We start from the raw sequence: 20,293 nt of genomic DNA, 5'->3' as shown, positions 1-20,293 counted from the left end.
CCGGAACCCAGGATTCCGGATGGCCGACTCCGCCCCGCTCCGCGAATGCCGGGAATTGTGGTCCCGACGGGACGCGAGGTCTCAGGCGGCCCCAGGGGCCGCGGGGCATGCTGGGACCGCTAGCCCTTCCGGGGCGCCTCGGACTCGGGTCCCGGCACCCTGGCGGATGCCCAAAGACTCCGCCTTCCCAGGGCCCCTGCGGCCCGGCGCGAAGATGGCGGCGGCAGCGGCAGGGCGTCCCTGAAGCAGCTACGATGGAGCCTCCCCCGGCCCCGGGGCCGGAGCGGCTCTTTGACTCGCACCGGTAAGAGCTCCGAAGAAAAGGCCGGCTCCCGCATCCTGTCGGCCTTCGACTCCTGATCACCTCGCCTTTCGCCCCAGGCTCCCGGGTGACGGCTTCATGCTCCTCGCGCTGCTGCTTTACGCGCCCATCGGGTTCTGCTCCTCGTCCTGCGTCTCTTTCTTGGGATCCACGTCTTCCTGGTCAGCTGCGCGCTGCCAGACAGCGTCCTTCGCAGGTTCGACTCGGGCGCTCTGGGAGTATCCGGGCTGGGACCGGCCGGAGGTCGCACAGTCACCACAGCCTGTGTCCCCAGGTTCGTGGTACGGACCATGTGGCTGTGCTGGGGCTGGTGGCTCGGCAGGAGGACTCCGGACTCAGGGATCACCGCGTCAGGGTCCTCATTTCCAACCACGTGACACCTTTCGATCACAACATAGTCAACCTACTCACCACCTGTAGCACCGTGAGTGGGGGCAAGGCCAAGAGCGCCACCGGGTGGATCACTGGGCCCTAACTCGTGGTTCACCTCTCTGGGATTGGGGTTTCTCTTGGGAGATACTGAGCCTTGTCCTAACCCCACTCCACTACCCGTCATCTCATTTATTTTCTCATTTCCTTCCATTCTTGCTTTCTCTTCTCCCGTTTCCCAGCCTCTACTTAATAGTCCCCCCGCTTTTGTGTGCTGGTCTCGGGGCTTCATGGAAATGGATAGGCAGGGGGAGTTGGTGGAGTCACTCAAGAGATTCTGTGCTTCCACGAGACTTCCCCCTACCCCTCTGCTGCTGTTCCCGGAGGAAGAGGCCACCAATGGCCGGGAGGGACTCCTGCGCTTCAGGTGAGTGAGCGAGCACAGGTATCTGGCTCCAACTGGTTGAGCTGGTGAACCTTAGGTTTTCACAACCTTCAGCCCCTGTCCCACTCAATCCTGGTTCATTTTCTTTTTGTCACTTTTTAATCGTTTCACTGGATCTCTTCCTTATGTATCAGCTTTTGCTGTGGACCATTTACTGTACTTATGAGCTGCTGGTTGGGCTACCTGGACTCCCATCCTAATCTCTCTTTTCTCTTCTAGTTCCTGGCCATTTCTATCCAGGATGTGGTACAGCCTCTTACTTGCACGTTCAGAGACCCCTGGTCTCTGTGGTGAGTGTGTGCTGAACAGGGAATATCTGGGGTTTGGAAGGGAACTTTCCCACCCCTGGCCCTGGCTTAGGCCTCACTCATGCCCTCCCCTCAGACGGTGTCAGATGCCTCCTGGGTCTCAGAACTGCTGTGGTCACTTTTCGTCCCTTTCACGGTTTGTACCAAGTAAGGTATTAACTGTCCTCGTTTTTTTGGTGGCTGGGGAGAGGCTCACCTCAAGGTCAAGGAAGTACTGGCCTCTGCCCTGTGCATTTGTAGATTTTTTATTATCAAGATCCTATCAAGAGGCAATAATATTACTATTTCCCCACCCTCACCACCACTGTTCCCTGAAAAGAGGTACTGAAGTGAGAAAGGGATGACAGCCTCTCTGCTGAGTTCCCTAACCTGGCACTGGATTTTTTTTTTTTTTTTTGCAGGTGGCTTCATCCTGTTCATCGCCCAGCTAGGGGAGGGGAATGAGGAGGTTTGCACTTCGTGTACAAACAGGTGATAGGGTACACAAGCTGGATAGAGGCACCTCCTTGGGAGAGGAGTCCGAAGGCTAAGATCTTGACACTTCTAAACTTGCAATTTCCTAGCTTTTGGCCAAGGAATTGGGACAGACAGGGACACGGCTCACACCAGCAGACAAAGCAGAACACATGAAGCGACAAAGACACCCCAGACTGCGCCCGCAGTCAGGTGTGTGTTCTCTATATACAAAGCTTTTTGGTTTTGGGTTTTGTTTGTTCATTTTGTTTTGTTTCAGCCTGTTGTGATTTCCTACTGCTGAGATAATCAGCCTCTCTTCCTTCCTAGTTCTCTATTTACTATGTATCTGATTTTTTCTTTTTTCTGTTTTTCCTTTTTTTTTTTTTTTTTTTTTTTTTTTTTTTTTTTCCTGCAGCCCAGTCTTCTTTCCCTCCCTCTCCTGGCCCTTCTCCTGATGTACAACTGACAACTCTGGCTCAGAGAGTCAAGGAAGTTTTGCCCCATGTGCCATTGGGTGTCATCCAGAGAGACCTGGGTATGGGAAAGGGTGGCCGCATTCAGTGACAAACAAGGAGGAAAAGTGGGTTGTGAAGGAAGAAGAGGAACAGGGAATGGACTCCCTTCTCCTCTCTTCCTTTCTTCCCAGCTAGAACTGGCTGTGTAGACTTGACCATCACTAATCTGCTTGAGGGGGCTGTGGCTTTCATGCCTGAAGACATCACTGAGGGAACTCAGTCCCTGCCCACAGCCTCCACCCCAAAGGTGAGACCCACAGAATGGTCAAGTCCAAGATTTAGGGTAGGTTGGGGCAGTCTACCCATACCCTATCCCTGGTTTCTCCTTTTGATCCTGAGACCCTAGCACAGTACCTCTCTTGCAAAGTAGGCATTCGATGCGTGTTTAATGATGATGACTTCGCAAGCCCTCTGACATTGTGATCACCTCAGTTCCCCAGCTCTGGCCTGGTGACCCCTCAACCCACAGCCCTAACATTTGCCAAGTCTTCCTGGGCCCGTCAGGAGAGCCTACAGGAGCGCAAGCAGGCACTATATGAATATGCAAGAAGGTGAGGGGGATAGAGGATGATGAGTAAGAAGGGGCAAGTTGCAGAGGGTATTTTGGAGCTAATGTGACAAAGCCTACACGATGTCTCTCCCTGTGTCCCGCAGGAGATTCAGAGAGAGACAGGCCCAGGAGGCTGACTGAGCTCAAAGGAACAGGATGGCACCCAGAGCCGCAGGACGGAGACTGGGGGCAGCCCTCACCCAACTCACAAAAGGCCGGATGAGTGGGTGGTAAAAGGGAGGGAATGGGGCTCCCCCAATCTCACATTAAATTCAGGGTTTTCACTCAAGGTCTCTGTTGCCTCTCTGGGTTTCAAAAGCCCCATGAGCAGGTTCCTTTTCCCTTGGTTGGAGGGTACAGGGGTAAGTGTCCTTTTAGGTTTGTGAGGAGTGACTAGAATGGAACTGTTCAAAATCATCTCATGCCAAGAGATAAGTGATACTAAGAAAGTATAAATGAAATGAAAATAGGCAGCAGCTGGACCTCAGCTTGGGTATTATTCAACACTGTATGAATACACAAGGTTTGTAAAACTGGTACTGCAAAACTACAAGTCCCATAATGTCTCACAAGCACAGGACTCTCAAGTTCACACATGCTCAGTGTGTTGGCAGAAGCCTATTTTCCATAGGTTCCTGGATAGGTTAAATCAGGTGGAGCAAATGGCCCCACCCCAAAAGCAAACTTTAGGATTGGAGTTTGAGCCTAGCCTCGGTGAAACCGGAACTTACCTTTGTACTAAAGGCAGGTCAGGGTTGGCTGGGTGGGTCTGGAACCAGCTGCCATCCTGACGCGTCTCAGCTGCAACAGGTTTGATTCCAAGATCTTTGTGACCCTGCTGTCCTGCCCCCATTCCCCATATTTATTTCTTCTCGGGACCTTCCAGCAGGTTATGTGTCATTCCTACTGCCCCCAAGAACCCCCATGTTAGTTATAAGATTTTTACTACCCAACTATAGGGTAAAAGTTAACTATTGACAGTCCCTTAGAAACACCCAGCACTGTCTCCCAGCAAGCAGAAACGCTGGGAAGAATGGACCCTGGGGCACTATCACCTGAGGTAGAGGTTTGGAATCAGGTGAGGTGGGGAGATGGTGTCAAACACCAAATAATGAGGTCTTACTAGCTGCCCTGCCTCCTTTAGGTCCTGCGGATAGCCACCATGGCCTCTCAGCCTCCTAGGTTGGCAGAAGAGTCTAGCCCAAGTCCTGGGGAGTCTGGACTGGCTGTAAACCCCCTTTGATGGGCTTCCCTTTTCTTCCCGATACTACGAGCTGCTTGAGCAGCGCCGAGCATTGCCCATCTGGGCTGCTCGCTTCATCTTCTTGGAGCATTTGGAGAGCAGCCCCACTGGAGTGGTGCTTAGTGTCTGGGGAGCCCGGCTCTGGCAAGAGTACTCAGGTGGTGGGAAATTTGGGGAGTGGACAAGGGGAGGGGGCTAGGGAATTTGGTCTTTTCCTAGGTAAGGGATGGGTTGGGTGGGGTTACAGGGGAGGTGGGCCAAAGAATATGCGTTAGGCTGGTAAAGAACCAACCCCTCAAACCAGGAGCCGGGCCATAGCCCCCCACCCCACCCCGCCCAGCAATTCTGACAGAATCCCTCCATCTACCTGACTGGTTTTCCTTTCCTACCTTATCCAGATCCCTCAGTGGTGTGCAGAGTTTGCCCTGGCCAGAGGGTTCAGAAGGGCCAGGTTACTGTCACCCAGCCTTACCCTCTGGCAGCCTGAGCCTGGCTGTGCAGGTTGCTGATGAGATGGACCTAAGCCTGGGTCATGAGGTGGATACAGCATCCCTCAGGCGGACTGCACAGGGCCTGGACACCCTGCTCAGGGGGGTTCTTTGCAGGCCTGACCTGAATCTAATTTCCCCTCACCAAGTTAAAAAAAAAAAAAAAAAAAAAAAAAAAACCCTTCCCCAGCCCAGCTCACCCTTCAGCTCACCCTTTAAATGATGCACAGTAAAACTGTTAAATTAATCCTCTGAACTCCAGCCAGGGGTCTCAGACATTCAACCTCACATTCACCTTGAAAATCTTACTTCCTTGCTTATGAACCAAATGTCCTCAGTGGAGTTGTGGGGTCACACTTATGAGTCCACAAGCTCAGGAAGTCAGTCACAGCATCTTTTTCTGACCCTCAATACCAAAATCCAAGTCCCTTAGAGAGAGGTTCCCATGTACTTCTAGGACCAACTAGGGTCATTACTGATTCCTCTGCCTACTACCAATGTCAACAGGTTTCTGCTGGGACAGGCTTGCTTCTGCAAGAGGTGGCCTCGACCCGGGGCATTGGAGCCTGGGGTGTAACTAGTACTGGATGAGGCTCAAGAGCGGTCAGTGGCCTCAGACTCACTTCAGGGCTGCTGCGAGATGCCAAGCTGAGAAACCTTCCAGGGGACCCTAAAGTGGTTGTGGTTACTGACCCCTGCCCTTGTACCTAAGCTCCAAGCCTTTGGGGCAATCCTCCTATGTGCATGTACCCAAAGAGCCTGGTGAGAGTCCCACTCCTGTGTTCAGAGACACTGTCCCTACTGATCCGGTGGAAGCTGCCTGCCAAGCTGTGCTTGAGTTGTGTCAGAAGCAAGTTCCAGGAGATGTGCTTGTGTACCTGTCCAGTGAGGAGGTAAAATAATTGGATAACCAAAAAAAAAAGTGCTCAGGCTGGTAATGTAGCTTAGTGGCAGAATGCTTGCCTAGCATGCATGAGGCCCTAGGTTTGATTCCCAACACTGCCAAAAAAAAGTATACCTTCCTGTCCTGGGGGGATAGGTTACTGGAGTGGTGCTATTTACTCTGCTGGGGTCTTAGGGAAAATACCAAGGACTTCAGGATAAAGAGAGCTGCCACCCACTTTTTGATTTCTAATGCAGGGATTTATGGTTCAGACAACCTGAAATTATAACATCCCTAACATATGAACATATACAGTTTTTCAGAGTGAAGGGTCTAGTTTCCATCAGTTTGACAGAGGGGTTTGTTACTCCCCCAAAAAGTGAGAACTGCCCTAATGACCTGTCCCTCTCTTTAGGAAATTTCCCTGTGCTGTGAATCCTTGTCCAGGGAAGTGGGGACCTTGGCTCTCCCAGGACCTCAACCACAGGTGCTGCCCCTTCACGCAGGCTGTGGCCAAGCCGTTCAGGCTGTATATGAGGACACAGACATGGGTGCCCGGAAAGTTGTGGTCACTCATTGGCTGGCTGACTTCTCCTTCTCCCTCCCCTCCATCCATCATGTCATTGATTCAGGACTGGAGCTTCGAAGTGTGAGTGAGAGAAAGGGGGAGTGGGGCTAAAAAACAATGGCCCACTCTGATCTGTATTGGCTTTGGTTGGGGGGTGGGCAACAGGTTACAATCCTCGGATCCGAGCTGAATCCCAAGTATTAAGACCAATTAGCAAGTGTCAGGCAGAGGCAAGACGACTGCGAGCAAGAGGGTTCCCACCAGGTAAGAGCCTTTGTCCTCACTGAGGTCAAGTGGAGAAGAGTCACAGCATGCCAGCCCTGAGAAATTTACTTCCCAGGTCTTTCTCCTTAGGGTCCTGCATCTGCCTATACCCTAAGTCCTTCCTAGAACTAGAGGCTCCCCCACTGCCCCAACCCAGGGTGTGTGAAGAGAATCTGAGCCCCTGGTGTTATACTAAAGAGGAGACAGATCGCAGAACCAGGGGAGTGCCACTTCTGGACCGGCCTGGTGAGCACCATTCCTGCTCAGGTGCTGCCCTTGGACCCACCCTGCTCAGACCTCACATTCTGTAAGCCCTGTTTCCTCACCCAGCTCCAGAAGCATTGATGCAGGCACTGGAAGACTTAGACTATCTGGCAGTCTGGATGATGATGGGGACCTATCAGACCTGGGAGTCATCCTATCAGAGTTTCCCCTTGTCCCCTGAGCTGGCCAAAGCTCTGCTGGCATCCTGCGAGTTTGACTGTGTAGATGAGATGCTCACCCTTGCTGCCATGCTTACTGGTATATTTATAGCTTTAAGCCACAAAGGGGTTGAAAATTATATCACTTGTTAATTTGGTGTGTGGGGGGGGGGGTGCTGGGGCTAGAACCCCAGGTCTTACATAGACTAGGCAAGGGCTTCACCCACTGAGCTACACTCCCAGCCCCTCACTGGTGTAAATCACTGCTATGAATCAGTGCTTATGTGGTCACTGCAGCCCTTCCTCTTGGGTTTTGATGCTCCCAATACTAGCCCTTTCCTCTGAGCTCTAGTTCCCACCTTGCACAAGGCTTACATCTCTGCCTTATTACTAAAACCCACACACCTCTCCCTTCTTCAGCTATACAACATAATCTCTATCCTGTTCTATCTAATGTGTTGCTCATCCCCGGATTACAGTTGCAGGCCTACATATCACTGAAATGGCTTTCAGTTCACCAGTGACCTCCCAGATACACAACTCTTTGGAGACTTCTGAGCCTTTATTCATGACCTTTTGGATGTGAGAGTGCTGGCCACTTTGAAACTGCCTCCTCCCTATGCTTCTGTGATGCTACTCTTCTATTCCTTGGTCTCCCTTATTCTCTGCTTGTCCATTGTAAATTGGTCCTCAGGGTTTTATCCTTGTGACTTCTCATTCACTGAACTCTAAGCAAGTTTATACACGCTCATGATTTGAAACTCTGCCTTTATACTTGAAATATCCAAATTTTGTGCCTTGTATCTCTTTGCCAATACCATTCATCTAGGGGAGTGGGAAGGAGGAGGGAAAGATAGAGGGGAGGGAGAAGAGAGATCCAACTCCTCCTGGACATTTCTACCAGAATAGTCCATAGTAATTAAGTCCATGGTAATTCAGCTCAGAACTGAACTTGAGCACTCTATTAAGCTACTCCTTTATCCATCACCACAAAATCTTTTCCCTCTCTTTTGATTCTCAGTTTCAGATAATACCATCACCTCTGCTCCTCCATTACCATCATTCTAGACTAATCTTTCCACAGGTTTTTTTCATTTTTAATTTATAAATATAGTTTTTTAATTAATTTCTTCTTCCCCATATTCATTGCCAATGCCACTGTTAGATCTTCATTGTTTAGCTGGATTCCTTCAGTAGTCTCCTAACTGGTGATGTGAACATTTTTTCAAACTCATGGACTCCCTTACTTAAAAAACTCCTCTTCAACAGCTATTCTTTAGCTTCAAGACAGAATGTAGGCACACACCTGTAAATTCCACCAACTCAGGAAGCTGAGGAAGGAGGATAACAAGTTTGAGGTCAGCCTCAGCAACTCAGTGAGACCCTGTATCAAAGTGAAAAAATAAAAAGGACTGGGAATGTAGCTCAGTGGTAAAAGGGACCCCTGGGATCAACCCCCAGTACCCCCAACATACAATTAAAAAATAAATAACTCCTTCACACAACACATCCAGCCTCTCATGACCTTGCCTATACCTAACTTTAGCTTTATCTCCTGCTCTTCTGCCACATATCATTCCCTCCACCTAAATCAGGTGGCTTACATTTCCTAAATGTGCCATGTTATTAACGCCAGTTAATAACCTCATCTAATAGCTATGCTGTTCCCAAAGCCTCAACTATTACCCTGCCCCTACACCATTAGCTCAGGACCTGAGCTAATTCCTACTTATATCAAAAAACTGATCCAAGGGTCCTCATCCTTTTCTCTCATATCACCCATGCTCCTGTCACCCAAAGCCCGGAATTAACTGCCCTCCTCTGTGCTTCCATATACATATCCTTGATGCTTATCAAGTCTGCTTGCTTGTTGGTCTCTCCCACCAAACTCTAATCTTGAGGGCAAGAGACTCTTCATTTACAGCCATTCCTCAGTATCCATGGGAAATTGGTTCCACCACCCTCTGTGGATACCAAAATGCACAATGCTTAAGTCTCTTACAAATGGCATAGCATTTGCATGTAAACCATGCACATCCTCCGTATATCCTAAATCATCTCTAGATTACTTATAATAACTAATACAATGTAAACACTATGCTGTATTGTTTAAGGAATTATAACAAGACAATGTCTGTACATGTTCTATATAGATGCTATTTTTTTCTGAATATTTTTGATAAACAGTTTGAGTTCACAGATACAGAACCCATAGATATGGAGGCCAACTGCGTTTATCCTTAATGTCTAATAAAATGCAGAGTACCTAGAAGTTACCAATGTCTTTTGAATAAAATTCCCAAAGGGGCACTTATACCTTTTAAATATTGCACCTGTAGTACTATCCTTTCTCTTTCCCCCAAACCACCTTCCTCTCTTCTACCTCCAGTTGCCCCTGGGTTTACTCGTCCTCCACTCTGTGCAGAAGAAGCTGCCTTGCGTCGGGCTCTGGAACATGCTGATGGTGGACCACAGCTCTCTGATTCAGAATTTATGAAGCCTTATACAAAGTGAGTGGCCTACTTTGCCCCTTCTTAATCCCAGACGTTTTCAAAAAGGGAAGTGGAGTGCAACCATCTAACAGATCTCAGGAAGAGAAGGCTGTTTGGCCACAGGTTGTATCCTTTAGGAGGACTCAAGGACTTAAGTTGTAGCTGGTCTCTTACTTTTCCTAGGTGGAACAAATGAGGCTTGGTGCCAGGCTCGGGGTCTAAACTGGGCAGCATTGTGCCAAGCCTGTAAACTTCGGGGGAGAGCTCCGAGAACTCATGCAGCAAATTGAACTTCCCTTGACTCAACCAGCCTTTGGCTCTGAACAAATCGCAGAGACCTTCAGAAAGCACTGGTGTCAGGATACTTCCTCAAGGTTAGGGGAAAGGGTTGGGGAGTTGAGGTGATAAAGACAGAGGAGACAGATATTCATATGCTACCTCTGAAATTGGGGTACAAGTGGCCATTCCGAATATTCTTTAAAATGAAGAGGGACTGACTATTCCTCTTAAGTTTTTGGAGTACAAGGGGCTGTGGAAATGCATATTGATAGACAATACCCAAAGGTATATTTTTACTTTTAAAACTCCATTACCCTTATTAATTCCTCAGCCCCTTGTCTTTATTCTCTGCCCCTTCCTTTTAATTATTCCTTCAATATCTTTGTCTTTCAATGAGGTTGGCCCGAGACACAGATGGGACTGGAAATTACCTGCTTCTAACCCATAAGCATGTGGCCCAGCTCTCTTCAAATTGTTGCTACCACCGAAATCGCCGTCCTCCAGCCAGACCCCCCCAGTGGGTGGTATGACCACAGTTTCTCCATATCCAAAGACACTGTCTTTCCATTGTTTCTGAGATTCAACCTCAGATGTGAGTTCCTTGACACCCCTCCTGCACTGCCCATTCCTCTCCCTGGGACTAAAACTAAGGCTGTTCCAGTTAGACTTAAGAAGAGATCTTACACCACCAGGTGCAGTGATGCACACCTGTAATCCTAGCAGCTCAGAAGGCTGAGGCAGGGGGATTGCAAGTTCAAAGTCAGCCTCAGCAAAAGTGAGGTGCTAAGCAACTCAGTGAGATCTTGTCTCTAAATAAAATACAAAATAGGGCTGGGGATGTGGTTCAGGGGTTGAGTGCCCCTGAGTTCAATCCCCAATACTCCCCCACCCTCCCTCCCCCTCCAAAAAAAGAAGAGGAACTCTTAGTGATTTGAGGAGAGAGGGCTCATGGAAAGGGTGATGGGAAGTTCAAGAGTCGGCATTATAAGAGAAGATACAGCTTATCTTATTATGCATCTCTCTTGTCAGGCTGGTGGAGTTGGCCCCTCCATATTTCCTGAGTAACTTGCCCCCAGTGAGAGCAGAGATCTCCTGAACCAGTTGAGGAAAGGAATGGCGGATTCATCAGCAGAAAGCGAATCTTCCTCCACCCAGGAGTTCAAAGATGCCTGTGTCCCTGCAGTGACCTGCCTACCTAAGGATTGGAGCCAAGCTCATCTCATGGTCCTCCTTCAGGCTAGCACCAAAGCAAACAACCAGATTTAGAGCCCAGAGTTTAAGGTCAAATGTAAATTCTGGAACCTAAGAGGAGTAGAGGGAATGGGGTAAGCCACAGTCTGTATCGGGTAGGACCTTAGCCTTCTTGTTTCTTTCCTTATTGGCCAGGGACTGACCTGCTCCCCATTCTACTAAGTTTTGTCAAATCCATCCTTATACTCCCTTTTGATCTATAAAATATTTTCTATGATGCCAAGTTAGATTTTGGTTCTGCAGCACCATATAAAAAACAACCATGAGTCAGAAATGATACCACATCAAAGATCCAGGGCCAACTCCTGGAGCCTCTTGCCTGGCTCCACCCTTGGCCAAGCCTTCATGCTGTCTGGCATAACTGTCATAAGCACAGAACATTAGTAGTCTGGCTACCATTGATCTCTGGCCCTGGCCCTCTTCCCTCTGTCACAATGTTCTAGCCTCCAGGGGAGGAAGAATGGAGGTGCTGGAGGAATCAGACAGAATCTTCCCTTCTTCATACAACTTAAATCTTACTCTTTTTTAAACTTGACAGTAACTATGACCGTCCCCTCACCAGCTCACCATCAATAAGCTTCCCTGCAGCCTCTGGCCACTCACAAGCTGAAGCTGACACTTAAGGGACATACTTTTCTTTCTGGCTGTGAACACCTTCCCCCCTTTTACCCTTGGACTATTAACTTGATATTCTCTGTCATCTTGCACATTGTAAATGTGTTTGTGGAATTTGGCTGGAAAGTAAACTTTAATCCTTAGAACTCTGCTTTTCTCCTCAGTCCCCTCTCTTGGAGATTCTGTTCTCATCATTTATCTTCATCTGTATGTGAATGTCAGTTATGTCCCTCAAATGTACTTTTCCATAATTTATTCTTTCTAGGTCTAACATTAGTTTTGCCTGGAGTTATCTTGCTGCAAACTTCCCAATTTCCCCCCTTCATCCACAGTATCATTGATTTCTTGATCCTCCATGTTTCCCATCTGAAATCATATTTGTTTTTTTAGGCTTATTACTTCCAAAGTATTCTGGTCACCCTAATTCCACTGGGTCCATTAACTTTCACCCTATACCCATCTCCCACTTCCATGCCCTGATACTGGGAACTGAACCCAGGGGAGCTCTACCACTGAGCTACATCCCTAGTGCCCCCCACCCCTATTCCTTTTTTGAGAGAGCGTTTTGCCAAGTTGATGAGGCTGCCCTTAATTTGTAGTCTTCCTTCCTCAGCCTCCTGAATAGCCCAGATTACAAGCCTGTGCCACTGTGCTCAGATTGGGCACATTAACTTTGCCCACTGTTTCCTCTTCTCCCTTTTCTGTCCCTGTGGGACACCAAAGCCAGATTTTCTTCCTAGATGTTAAATTGTCTGGTGTATACGTATTTCTCTCCCCTAAGCCCAAGTGCACTGTGAAGCTCAAAGGGGAGAATACAACCAGCAGACCTGCACATAGACAACATGAGACTCAAAGTCAAGAAGGAATCCTTAGCTATTATTTTACAGTTGAGGGATGAGATGCCCAACATGGACAACCCTCTGGTCCCTGTGTGGTCAGTCAGATTCTGGCGCTCCAGCACCTTCTCCATTACTTCTCTGTTGTTGCCATCTTCCTTCTTCACACCTATGTTTGTAGCCCCAGACAGCACTTGCTGCAGCCAAACTCTTCCCAGCACCACGTGCTGCTGTCAGTACTCCAGGTCCAGGGCTCCTGAGCCTACTCACCACAGAATCCCTAGTCCTTGAGGAGAGGCAGCTACCATTGGCTAGCCCATCCCCCTCCCTGCGCTTCGTTGGCTACAACCTATAGGTCCCGCCCTCTAGCGCCTCCAGGTCTACTGGCTGCTCAAATTGCAGTACTGTGAAAAATGGCGGGAAAGGCCCTATCTGAGCACTCTAGGTGTCTACTCATCGCGGACCTGGGAGCCCACTGAAGGCCAAAGAGCCGTCGACGATAATCTGAAGGCCTACTGTCTCTCATACACTGGGCTGCCACCAGACCATAGGCCTGAGCAGCCGTGCTCCACTGCCCAAACCGGGCGTTCCATGCGGCGCCTTGGTCCGGAAAAGAGCGCTCGGTGGATCCAGCAGGCGTAGCTCACACCACCGAGGCGAGCCCAGACACAGAAGCCACTTTGTTGTCCTCGGCCCAAGGCTGCAGATTCTGCAGCGCGAAGAGTGATGAGTTGTGCAGGCAAAGCGGGTCCGGGGGCAGGGGCGGCCGCAGCGGCCGTGGTAGCGCGTCCTGCTGCAGGTGCAAGAGCAGCCGACCCGCGCGGTGCCTCTCGGCCTCGCGCTCCTCTGCGGTCTGGCGCCTGGGCGGGCGGAGATGTGGGGTCAGCGAGGCGGTCCTCGCCCACCCCGCGCCTCACCGCCACTTGGAGGGCCCCGCAGGCCCCAGTTCGCCCTAGCTCACCGCCACTTGGTGCGTCGGTTCTGGAACCAGGTCTTCACCTGTGCGTCGGTCATGCGCAAGGCCTTCGCCAGCGCCGCCCTCTCCGCGGAGGCCAGGTACTTCTGGCGCAGGAAACGCCGTTCCAGCTCCAGCACCTGTGAGCGGGAAAAGGACGTGCGCGGCTTCTTCCGCTTCGGGGGGGTCCGGTTTTGGTAAGGGTGGCCTATGCGGCGCGTCCCAGAGAAGGGCGAGAGCGCGGCTATGGGGAGGAAGAAAGATCAGGGTAGGGTTTGCGGGGTGACCCAAGGTGTCACTGAAAAGAGACCCTGGTCCTTACCCGGGCCCTAGGCTCGGCCCAGCATTATCAGAAGCATCCAGACAAGAAGGGATATCGGAAGCAACGGCTCTCTGCATGAGTAAGGAGAGATGTCCCCCCATAACTTTACCCTGCCCACCCTGCAGCGTGAACAGTGGAATTGCAAAGTAGGGCAGCACAAGCACCGACGGCAGCTCCCTCCCCATTGCTCTCCTCTGCAGGATCGAAAGGTTCTGGGTGGTGGAGGATCCCCCGAGATATTCTGAGGGGAAGTATAAAAGGGGTCCCTAAGTTGGAGCAGAAAGAGGAGAAAAAGGGTCAGAGTGTGGTATGACGCTGGAGGCGTCGGGCAACCTCACCGGTGAGCCGATCCTTGGCAAAGCGTCGGCCGCTGTCCATCCACGGGAAGGTGAGTCCAGCTAGGCCCCCGGCGCCGCCCAAACCCGAGGGCCCAGGCACTGCAGGGGCACCTCCCGCAGGCGGTGGCACTGGCAGCGGGCGATGAGCCGGAACACGGATCACGCCACCAGGGCCCACTCCGGAGCTGCTGGGCAGCGGGGCCAGCGAACCTGCGGGACTGTAACCCGAGGCTCCGTGGAATCCACCCGAGAATGCCGCAGTCTCGCCATGGCTCTGGCCCGCACGACCCGGGCCTAGGCCGCCCCCCGGGGGTTCGGGGCCGCTCAGTATCTGATCGATGCCGAAGCTGATTGGCTCGTGGTGCGCAAGGTTGTGCGGAGCCAGCACCGCGGGCTCCATGGGTCTGAGCCTGGGAAGACCTCGGGAGGTTCCGTGGATAAGTAGGGTGCTTTAGACAGCCCCGGGAGCCCAGCGGTGGCGCGCCCAGGTCAGCGGCCTCAAGGGCCAGCGAGGCAGGCCACAGCCGTGCGCCAGGGCCCCCAGAACAGCAGCATCCCTGTGCGCCTGAAACAGCCTCGCGGCTGCCCGCCCCTACCGGGCATTCGCGCTGGGACTCGCATCCCGGAGGAACGCGGCCCGCCGGGGCCCCCGGAGCTCCCTTGCTGGCTCCGAAGCGCAGATAGACGCTAGTCAGCCGAGGACGCTGCCCAAATCTCGGGTGGAGAGGGTTGGCCAGCTCGGACTAAGGCAGTGACTGACAGACCGGCCCCGGGTGGGCAGTGGGGGCTGGGGGTAGGGCAGGGGCGGGGCCCGACTGTTAAAGGGGAAGGGACGCCTGTTTGCGCCAAACACCCGGCGGGTTGTGCGGGGCGGAGGCAGAGAAGGGCAAGGATGTTAGGAACAAGGCTCAGCGCGGGAGGGGCCTCAGCGTGGGCAGCTGAGTCAGCCAAGATGCTCACATCGCCTCCATCTCTCTGGCCTCCGCCTTTGGGCTGCCTCCGGCTTCACCGGCTTCCTCGGCAGGTGCCTCTTCCCCCAGGCCCCACTCTTCGCCTCCCGATGGGTCCTGTTTGCCAACTCCTGGATTCGTTGTGATCCCCACCTAAGTGTCCTCTAAGGTCAAATCTCGTTGTGGCTTCCCGGCTGTGTGCGAAGTGGCTGGGGAACAGCAACCCGCGATCTGGAGGCCCAAGAAGAGGACAGGTGTGGGAAGGGAATGGCAGGGTGCGTTCGGCGGGCTCGGGCGGGGAACAGCCACTCCGTGTTCTTGGTCCTGGTGTACCTCCTGACCTCTCCTTTAAAACACCGGTCCCGTCCGCGCGCGTCAGTAATTGGGACCCTGTTTCTTAGGATTTCGATTTTCCGAAATCGCTGTAAATCAAATCCATTGCTCAACCCTGGCCAACTCATCCCCAAGTGCAGGGAAGCCTCAAGGCGGGATTCTGCCCCTCTATTCTGAGCCCAATAAGTCTATTTTCGCATACGTTCCCCTCTTAAAGGCCGGAGGACAAAATCGCCACAGGCAACACGAGGAACTCGCGGAGGCCTTGGGAGGATCCCAGCCGCCTAGTTTCCCATTCACACTTCACCTCAACCAAACCCCAGAAAATGGCCCTGGAGCGTGCCAGAGAAGGGAGGTGGGGAAAGGCTGAAGCCGCTTGGTGACCTTATGACCTCTGGCAGAGGACCCAGGAGCTGGGAGTGTGTGAACTCTGCGTCCTTCCTCGGGATGGGACCCTGGCCGAGAGGGCCCCAGAGCCTTAGACCCGCCCCCGCCGCCACCCTGCCCGGTGCAGGCCGCCATAATCAGGTTAGCTGGGCCGGAATTACATTACCTTCCCCAGCCCGCCCCGGCCCTTGGGGGGGCCCTGGCGCCTCCGAGCCGGTGAGACTGGGCTCGGGGAGGGGGGCACTCCTATCATCCCGCAGCGGGTGGGCACCGATGAGCAGCACAGCCTGCCTCAGACACGTGGTGGCTAAAAGACCCCGCCCCACTGTGCCAGTCCTCTACCCTAATCCGAACCCACTCCAGTGCTCAGCTCTACCCTGCCGGTTACCCCGGGTGAACCGAAATGCCTTCTAAGTCCAGTAGATGGATCCCCCTGAGAGCACTGAACTTCCAATAGATTCTCCAGGATCCCCTGGGAAAAACGTCCCTCCTTTCTCCCCAGCAGATGGGCTAGCAGCCTGGCGCCTGAGGCAGGGTGAGGGGGTCTTTTGCCTCCTGGGAACCAGGAATGATACTTGGGCATCTGGGTAGGAAGACAAAAAAAAAGACAAATGAGCTTTCTCCTCTCCCAAAACCACCAACCCCTCCGTGTTCCCGGAATCCTCAAACTCAAGGGGTTGAGCCATGGGGGAAGGATGTGGACATTAATAATATGTGATAAACTCCCCTACCTTAGCCACCTCTATCATCCAATTTCTCCAGTTCTTCCTCAGCCCTGCTCACAGAAACAGTCCTTCTGAAACTGTGGGGGGATTCCTATCAATTTGGCAGCTGTGTTTTTATCTTGTTGCAGAAAATGAACATCTTCACCTTCCCTATCCCTTCCAAAAACTTTCCCCCTTTTTTAGTAGCTACTGGAGGCTACAAGGAAATGTGAAGTCTCTGCTGTTGAGGCAAAACCTTCAGAAATAGCATAGGCTATTCTCCAGTAGTTGGGAACAGAGAGCCTAGGGAGACAGTCAGTCAAGAAGTGCAGGCTCTGACAGGGGGCTTGCCTGAAGATTAGGAGTTTGCCACTCCCTTTCCCTGCTCAGGAGGGTGGTTGGGGAAGGGGTATCAGTGTGTCTCCAATCAAGTTGAATGAATCCTTGAATAAATCAATGAAAGAAAAAAAGAAAACATAATGCAGAACTGGCTCACTGTACATCCCTACCTTTTCAGGTTAGTATAGATGGCACTGCTTCTCACCCACAGATTTCCCAGTTGATCTTTTAAGAATGATCACAAACTCAATAGTGCATATGAAATTTCTGGGGAGTTTAAGAAAAAAATATTTTAGCATCCCACTTCAAGAGCAGAGGGCATCCAGTTCTGTCAGCCAGCCACAAGCCTAGGAAAATTCTCTTCTTGCCTCTACCTCTCTGATTCTGATTCTCAGGGAAAGGATAGTTCCTGCTAGTTCAGGTTGAAGATTGAGACACTGGGGTGAGAGCCTCCTCATACACACTACTTTGGATGTATCTCACCATATCTTGTGTGCCTGTGCCCCACAAGTCTTTGTAGTTTGTAGCCTCATAGGAAGAAGCCAAGCCCTGGCCTCTACTCCTGCTCCTTCCTTCCTGTTGTTAGTTCATGTCCTTTATTCAAGATGGTTCCCACTCCTAAATCATTTATCAGCTTACTTCTTCCTGCTCCCAACTGTCTCACATCATCTGGACAAAATCTTTGCCTGACTCTCCAAGATAAATTATATTTTTCTTTTCCTTTTTACTGACCATGTCCACTGCCTCCATTTCCTCATCATTCATTCTTATATTAATACAGTGCAAACTGGCTTCCCTATGCTGATGCTTTCTTGAAGAGTTCTAGTATCTGGTATGTATTGTATCTCTTTCCAGGTCTTCCCTGACATGTTTTAATTTATAACCAATGGTTTTTTGGGAAATGTCCTTTTTTTTGGGGGGGGGCTTCTGTAATATTCTATTATTTTGTATCTTGGACTTTGTCACCACTCACATCTCTCCTCCACTGACTTTGCTTCTTCTACTGAAGTGATTGAACATTCTTCAGAGAACAGACTTGAACTTTCTTTCTCTTTTCTTTTTCTGTTTTCATACTGGGGACTGAAGCCAGGGCCTTGAACATGCTAGGCAAGAGCTCCAACACTGAGCGACATCCCCAGCATTGCCTCCCCCTCGCCTTAAATGTTTTTATTTTGAGATGGTCTCTCTAAATTGGGGAGACTGGAATCAAACTTGGGATCCTCCTGCCTCAGCTTCCCTAGTGTCTGGGATTATAGGTGTGTGCCACCATGCCCAGCAACTTCAGCTTTCTCTTTCTCTACATCTGTTCAGGTTTCATCCATTCCAATAGCCCCAACTCTCACATCTACCGAGACAATTCTGAGATCTTGATACTTCAGCCCCATCGCTCCAGCCCCGCCACTCCTTGCCATCTGACCAGCTCACCTTGCCTTTCCTGAAGCCACCTTAAGACATGCCTGCTTCCCAAATTTACCCTCTTGCCCAAACACCACAAATCTGGTCCCTGGCTAATTCCTAACTTTCCTTTGAAGAGTTTCAGATAGAACCCTTTCCATCTCCATCAAGGCTGTCATCACCACCACCTGAATTTACTGATTTGTTCATCCAGAAATTTTTTTTACTGAGTATCCAGTATGTGCCTGGCATTGGAGATAAAGCTATGAACACAACAGATGGTGGTGTACTTGTCTCTGAAAATCTTTCATCCCAGTGGGAAAGGCAAATGAAAAATTAACAAAGTATGTATTAGCAATATGTAATAGAAAATGTATTAAATAATAACAAACATGAATAATGCTAACACATGCTAAGAAGAAAAATAGAGCAAGGAACTGAAGCAGGGTACACAGTGATCACAGAAGCTTCGTGGGGTGAAAACTGGAAAGGAGGGAGCCATTTGGATACCCAGCATTTCAAGTTGGGGACACAGCAGGAGCATATCCTGCTGGTCTGTCTGTGGAATAAATACTGAGGGGTTCAGTGTGAGTGGAAAGACTATGCAGGGCTTTGCAGACCTTCATAAGACCTTTGGCTTTTATTATGATTGAAAAGGGAGCTATCAAAAGGTTCATTTCTGGTGTTTGTTTGTTTACAAGTGTTGAGGATGAACCCAAGGCCTCTACCACTCCTTACCAAATTTTTAAACAGAAAAAAGAAAGGACTTGATTTTTCAATTTTATTTTTAACAGATTTCTTGAGGTATAACTGACAAAGTGCGAATATTTAAAGTGTACAATTTGATGTCTTGACATAAAACACCCATAAAATTATCATCACAATCAAAATAATAAACATGTTCATCAAAAACTTTCCTAGTATCCTTTTTGATTCATGACATCAGAATATTTCTGAGGTGCCATGTGAAGAGCAGGATAAAGAAGTGCAAAGGTGGACACAAAGCAATCAAGAAACCACTGCAACCACTGAGGAGAGAAAATGGTAGCTTGGACCAGTAAGGTAAACAGTGCCTATAATGAGTATTTGGTTAATAAAGCAGGGATTTCATAACTCCTTTCTGCTTGTCCACACCATTTCAGTCTGAAGAGAAATGGACATTTTGTTCCATTCATGGTGGAACACCTCCTCTCCTCACCTACCCCAACTTCTACTAGCTCCCTGTTGCCCTAAGGCTAAAATCCCAACTCTTAGTCGCTGTTGCTTCCGTTACCACTCTCAAATCCACACCTTGACCTCCTACCTGACAGACCTCTCCACTCTGCCTTTCTTTTATATTTCCATCACACTTCTACCCCTTCTTCCATGTCTAAATTGTGCCCACATAAAGTCCCCCTTTTTCCAAAAAGCCTTCTGAAGTCTTCATTGGGATCTCACCCTTCTCGAATCTCCAATTCCACTTGTTGTCAATACGTCATAGTAAACTTATTCTTTTAAAATTTCGCTGTAAGGACCCAGGGATGGCGGTGCACAAGCCCTTGGGACCCCGGAGTCCTCCCCAAGTGTGGGGCTGGGCCTATGCTACTGCAGGCGCTCCCTGCCTAAGCGTGTCTGTGTGCGGCAGTGTCCTATCGTCCTCCCCTCCTCCTTCGGCATCTGCTCTGCATTAGTCTGTCCCAGGCCTCCGCAGGCGCCGATGATTAAATCATCATCATTAACCAGAGCTTGCTACCCCCCCCAATCCCCAGCAGCAGGGGGAAAATGTGGGGGGGCAGTAAGATCACTACCAAGTCCCTGGGGGATCTCCCTCCCCACCCCACCCTCTCCGAGACTCCGCAAAGCCCCTAGAAACTCCGGCAGCGGAGCTGGAAGAAGGCCTGCCATCTGGGTGAAGCTCCACAACGCGTCAGTCGACAAGGCGGCATTACGAGAAGACCCAGGCCTTCCTTCTTCAGCTGGGTCACAGTCAGGAGACTGACGTCCCTGAAAGGTAGCTGGCCGTGATTGCCAGGCCTTTTTGGGTAGGAGGGGGCAGTCTTTCGCAGGCTTCGAAAGTTAGTCCCGAGATTGGGTAGGATCTACTTTGATGACTCCTGCAGGAGGTGGAAGAGACAGGACCCTTCCCCACACACACCCCCACTCCCTAATTATGGATCGAGGAGGGGGAGGGGCCAGTGGGGCTCAGGTGAGCACACGGGGGAGTAAAGGGCGTGGGCGGGGCCTTACAGAGAGTGAGCGAATCCGAAAAGACCTAGGCCCTCGTT

The 20,293-nt window shown here is 50.7% G+C and overlaps 3 protein-coding genes and 1 long non-coding RNA gene across 4 annotated transcripts; 3 read left to right on the top strand and 1 right to left on the bottom strand.

Annotated features, from left to right (window-relative positions):
• Positions 1-29: 29 nt before the first annotated feature.
• Aup1 (AUP1 lipid droplet regulating VLDL assembly factor) lies at positions 30-3,254 on the top strand. The gene is given in 17 exon segments (XM_053743290.1): positions 30-304; positions 382-440; positions 443-518; positions 597-613; positions 616-746; positions 934-1,118; positions 1,356-1,366; positions 1,369-1,395; positions 1,398-1,426; positions 1,521-1,583; positions 1,586-1,596; positions 1,846-1,858; positions 1,933-2,110; positions 2,316-2,435; positions 2,547-2,662; positions 2,848-2,966; positions 3,070-3,254. Coding segments are annotated over 17 exon segments (1,389 nt in total). The 5' UTR covers positions 30-107; the 3' UTR covers positions 3,107-3,254.
• A 1,805-nt stretch (positions 3,255-5,059) lies between these two features.
• Dqx1 (DEAQ-box RNA dependent ATPase 1) lies at positions 5,060-9,330 on the top strand (the record flags this gene model as incomplete). Its single annotated transcript, XM_053743286.1, is given in 14 exon segments — positions 5,060-5,272; positions 5,274-5,325; positions 5,328-5,432; positions 5,435-5,589; positions 5,995-6,230; positions 6,314-6,411; positions 6,502-6,595; positions 6,597-6,643; positions 6,646-6,657; positions 6,742-6,786; positions 6,789-6,838; positions 6,840-6,933; positions 9,223-9,299; positions 9,301-9,330. Coding segments are annotated over 14 exon segments (1,308 nt in total), but the record flags the coding sequence as incomplete, so codon positions are not given.
• Positions 9,331-9,708: 378 nt separating this feature from the next.
• Positions 9,709-11,072, top strand: LOC124963097 (uncharacterized). The gene is made up of 2 exons (XR_007104654.1): positions 9,709-10,196; positions 10,634-11,072. It is a non-coding gene; the product is annotated as an uncharacterized LOC124963097 (long non-coding RNA).
• Positions 11,073-12,949: 1,877 nt separating this feature from the next.
• On the bottom strand, positions 12,950-14,321 carry Tlx2 (T cell leukemia homeobox 2). The gene is made up of 3 exons (XM_047523583.1): positions 13,922-14,321; positions 13,268-13,505; positions 12,950-13,166 (listed from the first exon to the last, which is right to left on the bottom strand). The coding sequence occupies exons 1-3, from the start codon at positions 14,319-14,321 to the stop codon at positions 12,950-12,952; spliced, it is 855 nt and encodes a 284-aa protein (XP_047379539.1).
• Positions 14,322-20,293: the final 5,972 nt, after the last annotated feature.

This window comes from Sciurus carolinensis, chromosome 13 (genome assembly GCF_902686445.1).
Source record: "Sciurus carolinensis chromosome 13, mSciCar1.2, whole genome shotgun sequence".
NCBI lineage: Eukaryota > Metazoa > Chordata > Mammalia > Rodentia > Sciuridae > Sciurus > Sciurus carolinensis.
This window is presented reverse-complemented; position numbering and strand designations above follow the sequence as displayed.

What these genes read in the sequence shown, in the direction of transcription:
- Tlx2 (XM_047523583.1), bottom strand. Translation starts at nt 14,321, where the DNA reads ATGGAGCCCGCGGTGCTGGCTCCGCACAACCTTGCGCACCACGAGCCA. An exon ending in TGCCAAGGATCGGCTCACCG is followed by an intron (nt 13,506 to 13,921) that starts GTGAGGTTGCCC and finishes TCCTCCCCATAG; the next exon opens with CCGCGCTCTCGCCCTTCTCT. An exon ending in AACCGACGCACCAAGTGGCG is followed by an intron (nt 13,167 to 13,267) that starts GTGAGCTAGGGC and finishes CCGCCCGCCCAG; the next exon opens with GCGCCAGACCGCAGAGGAGC.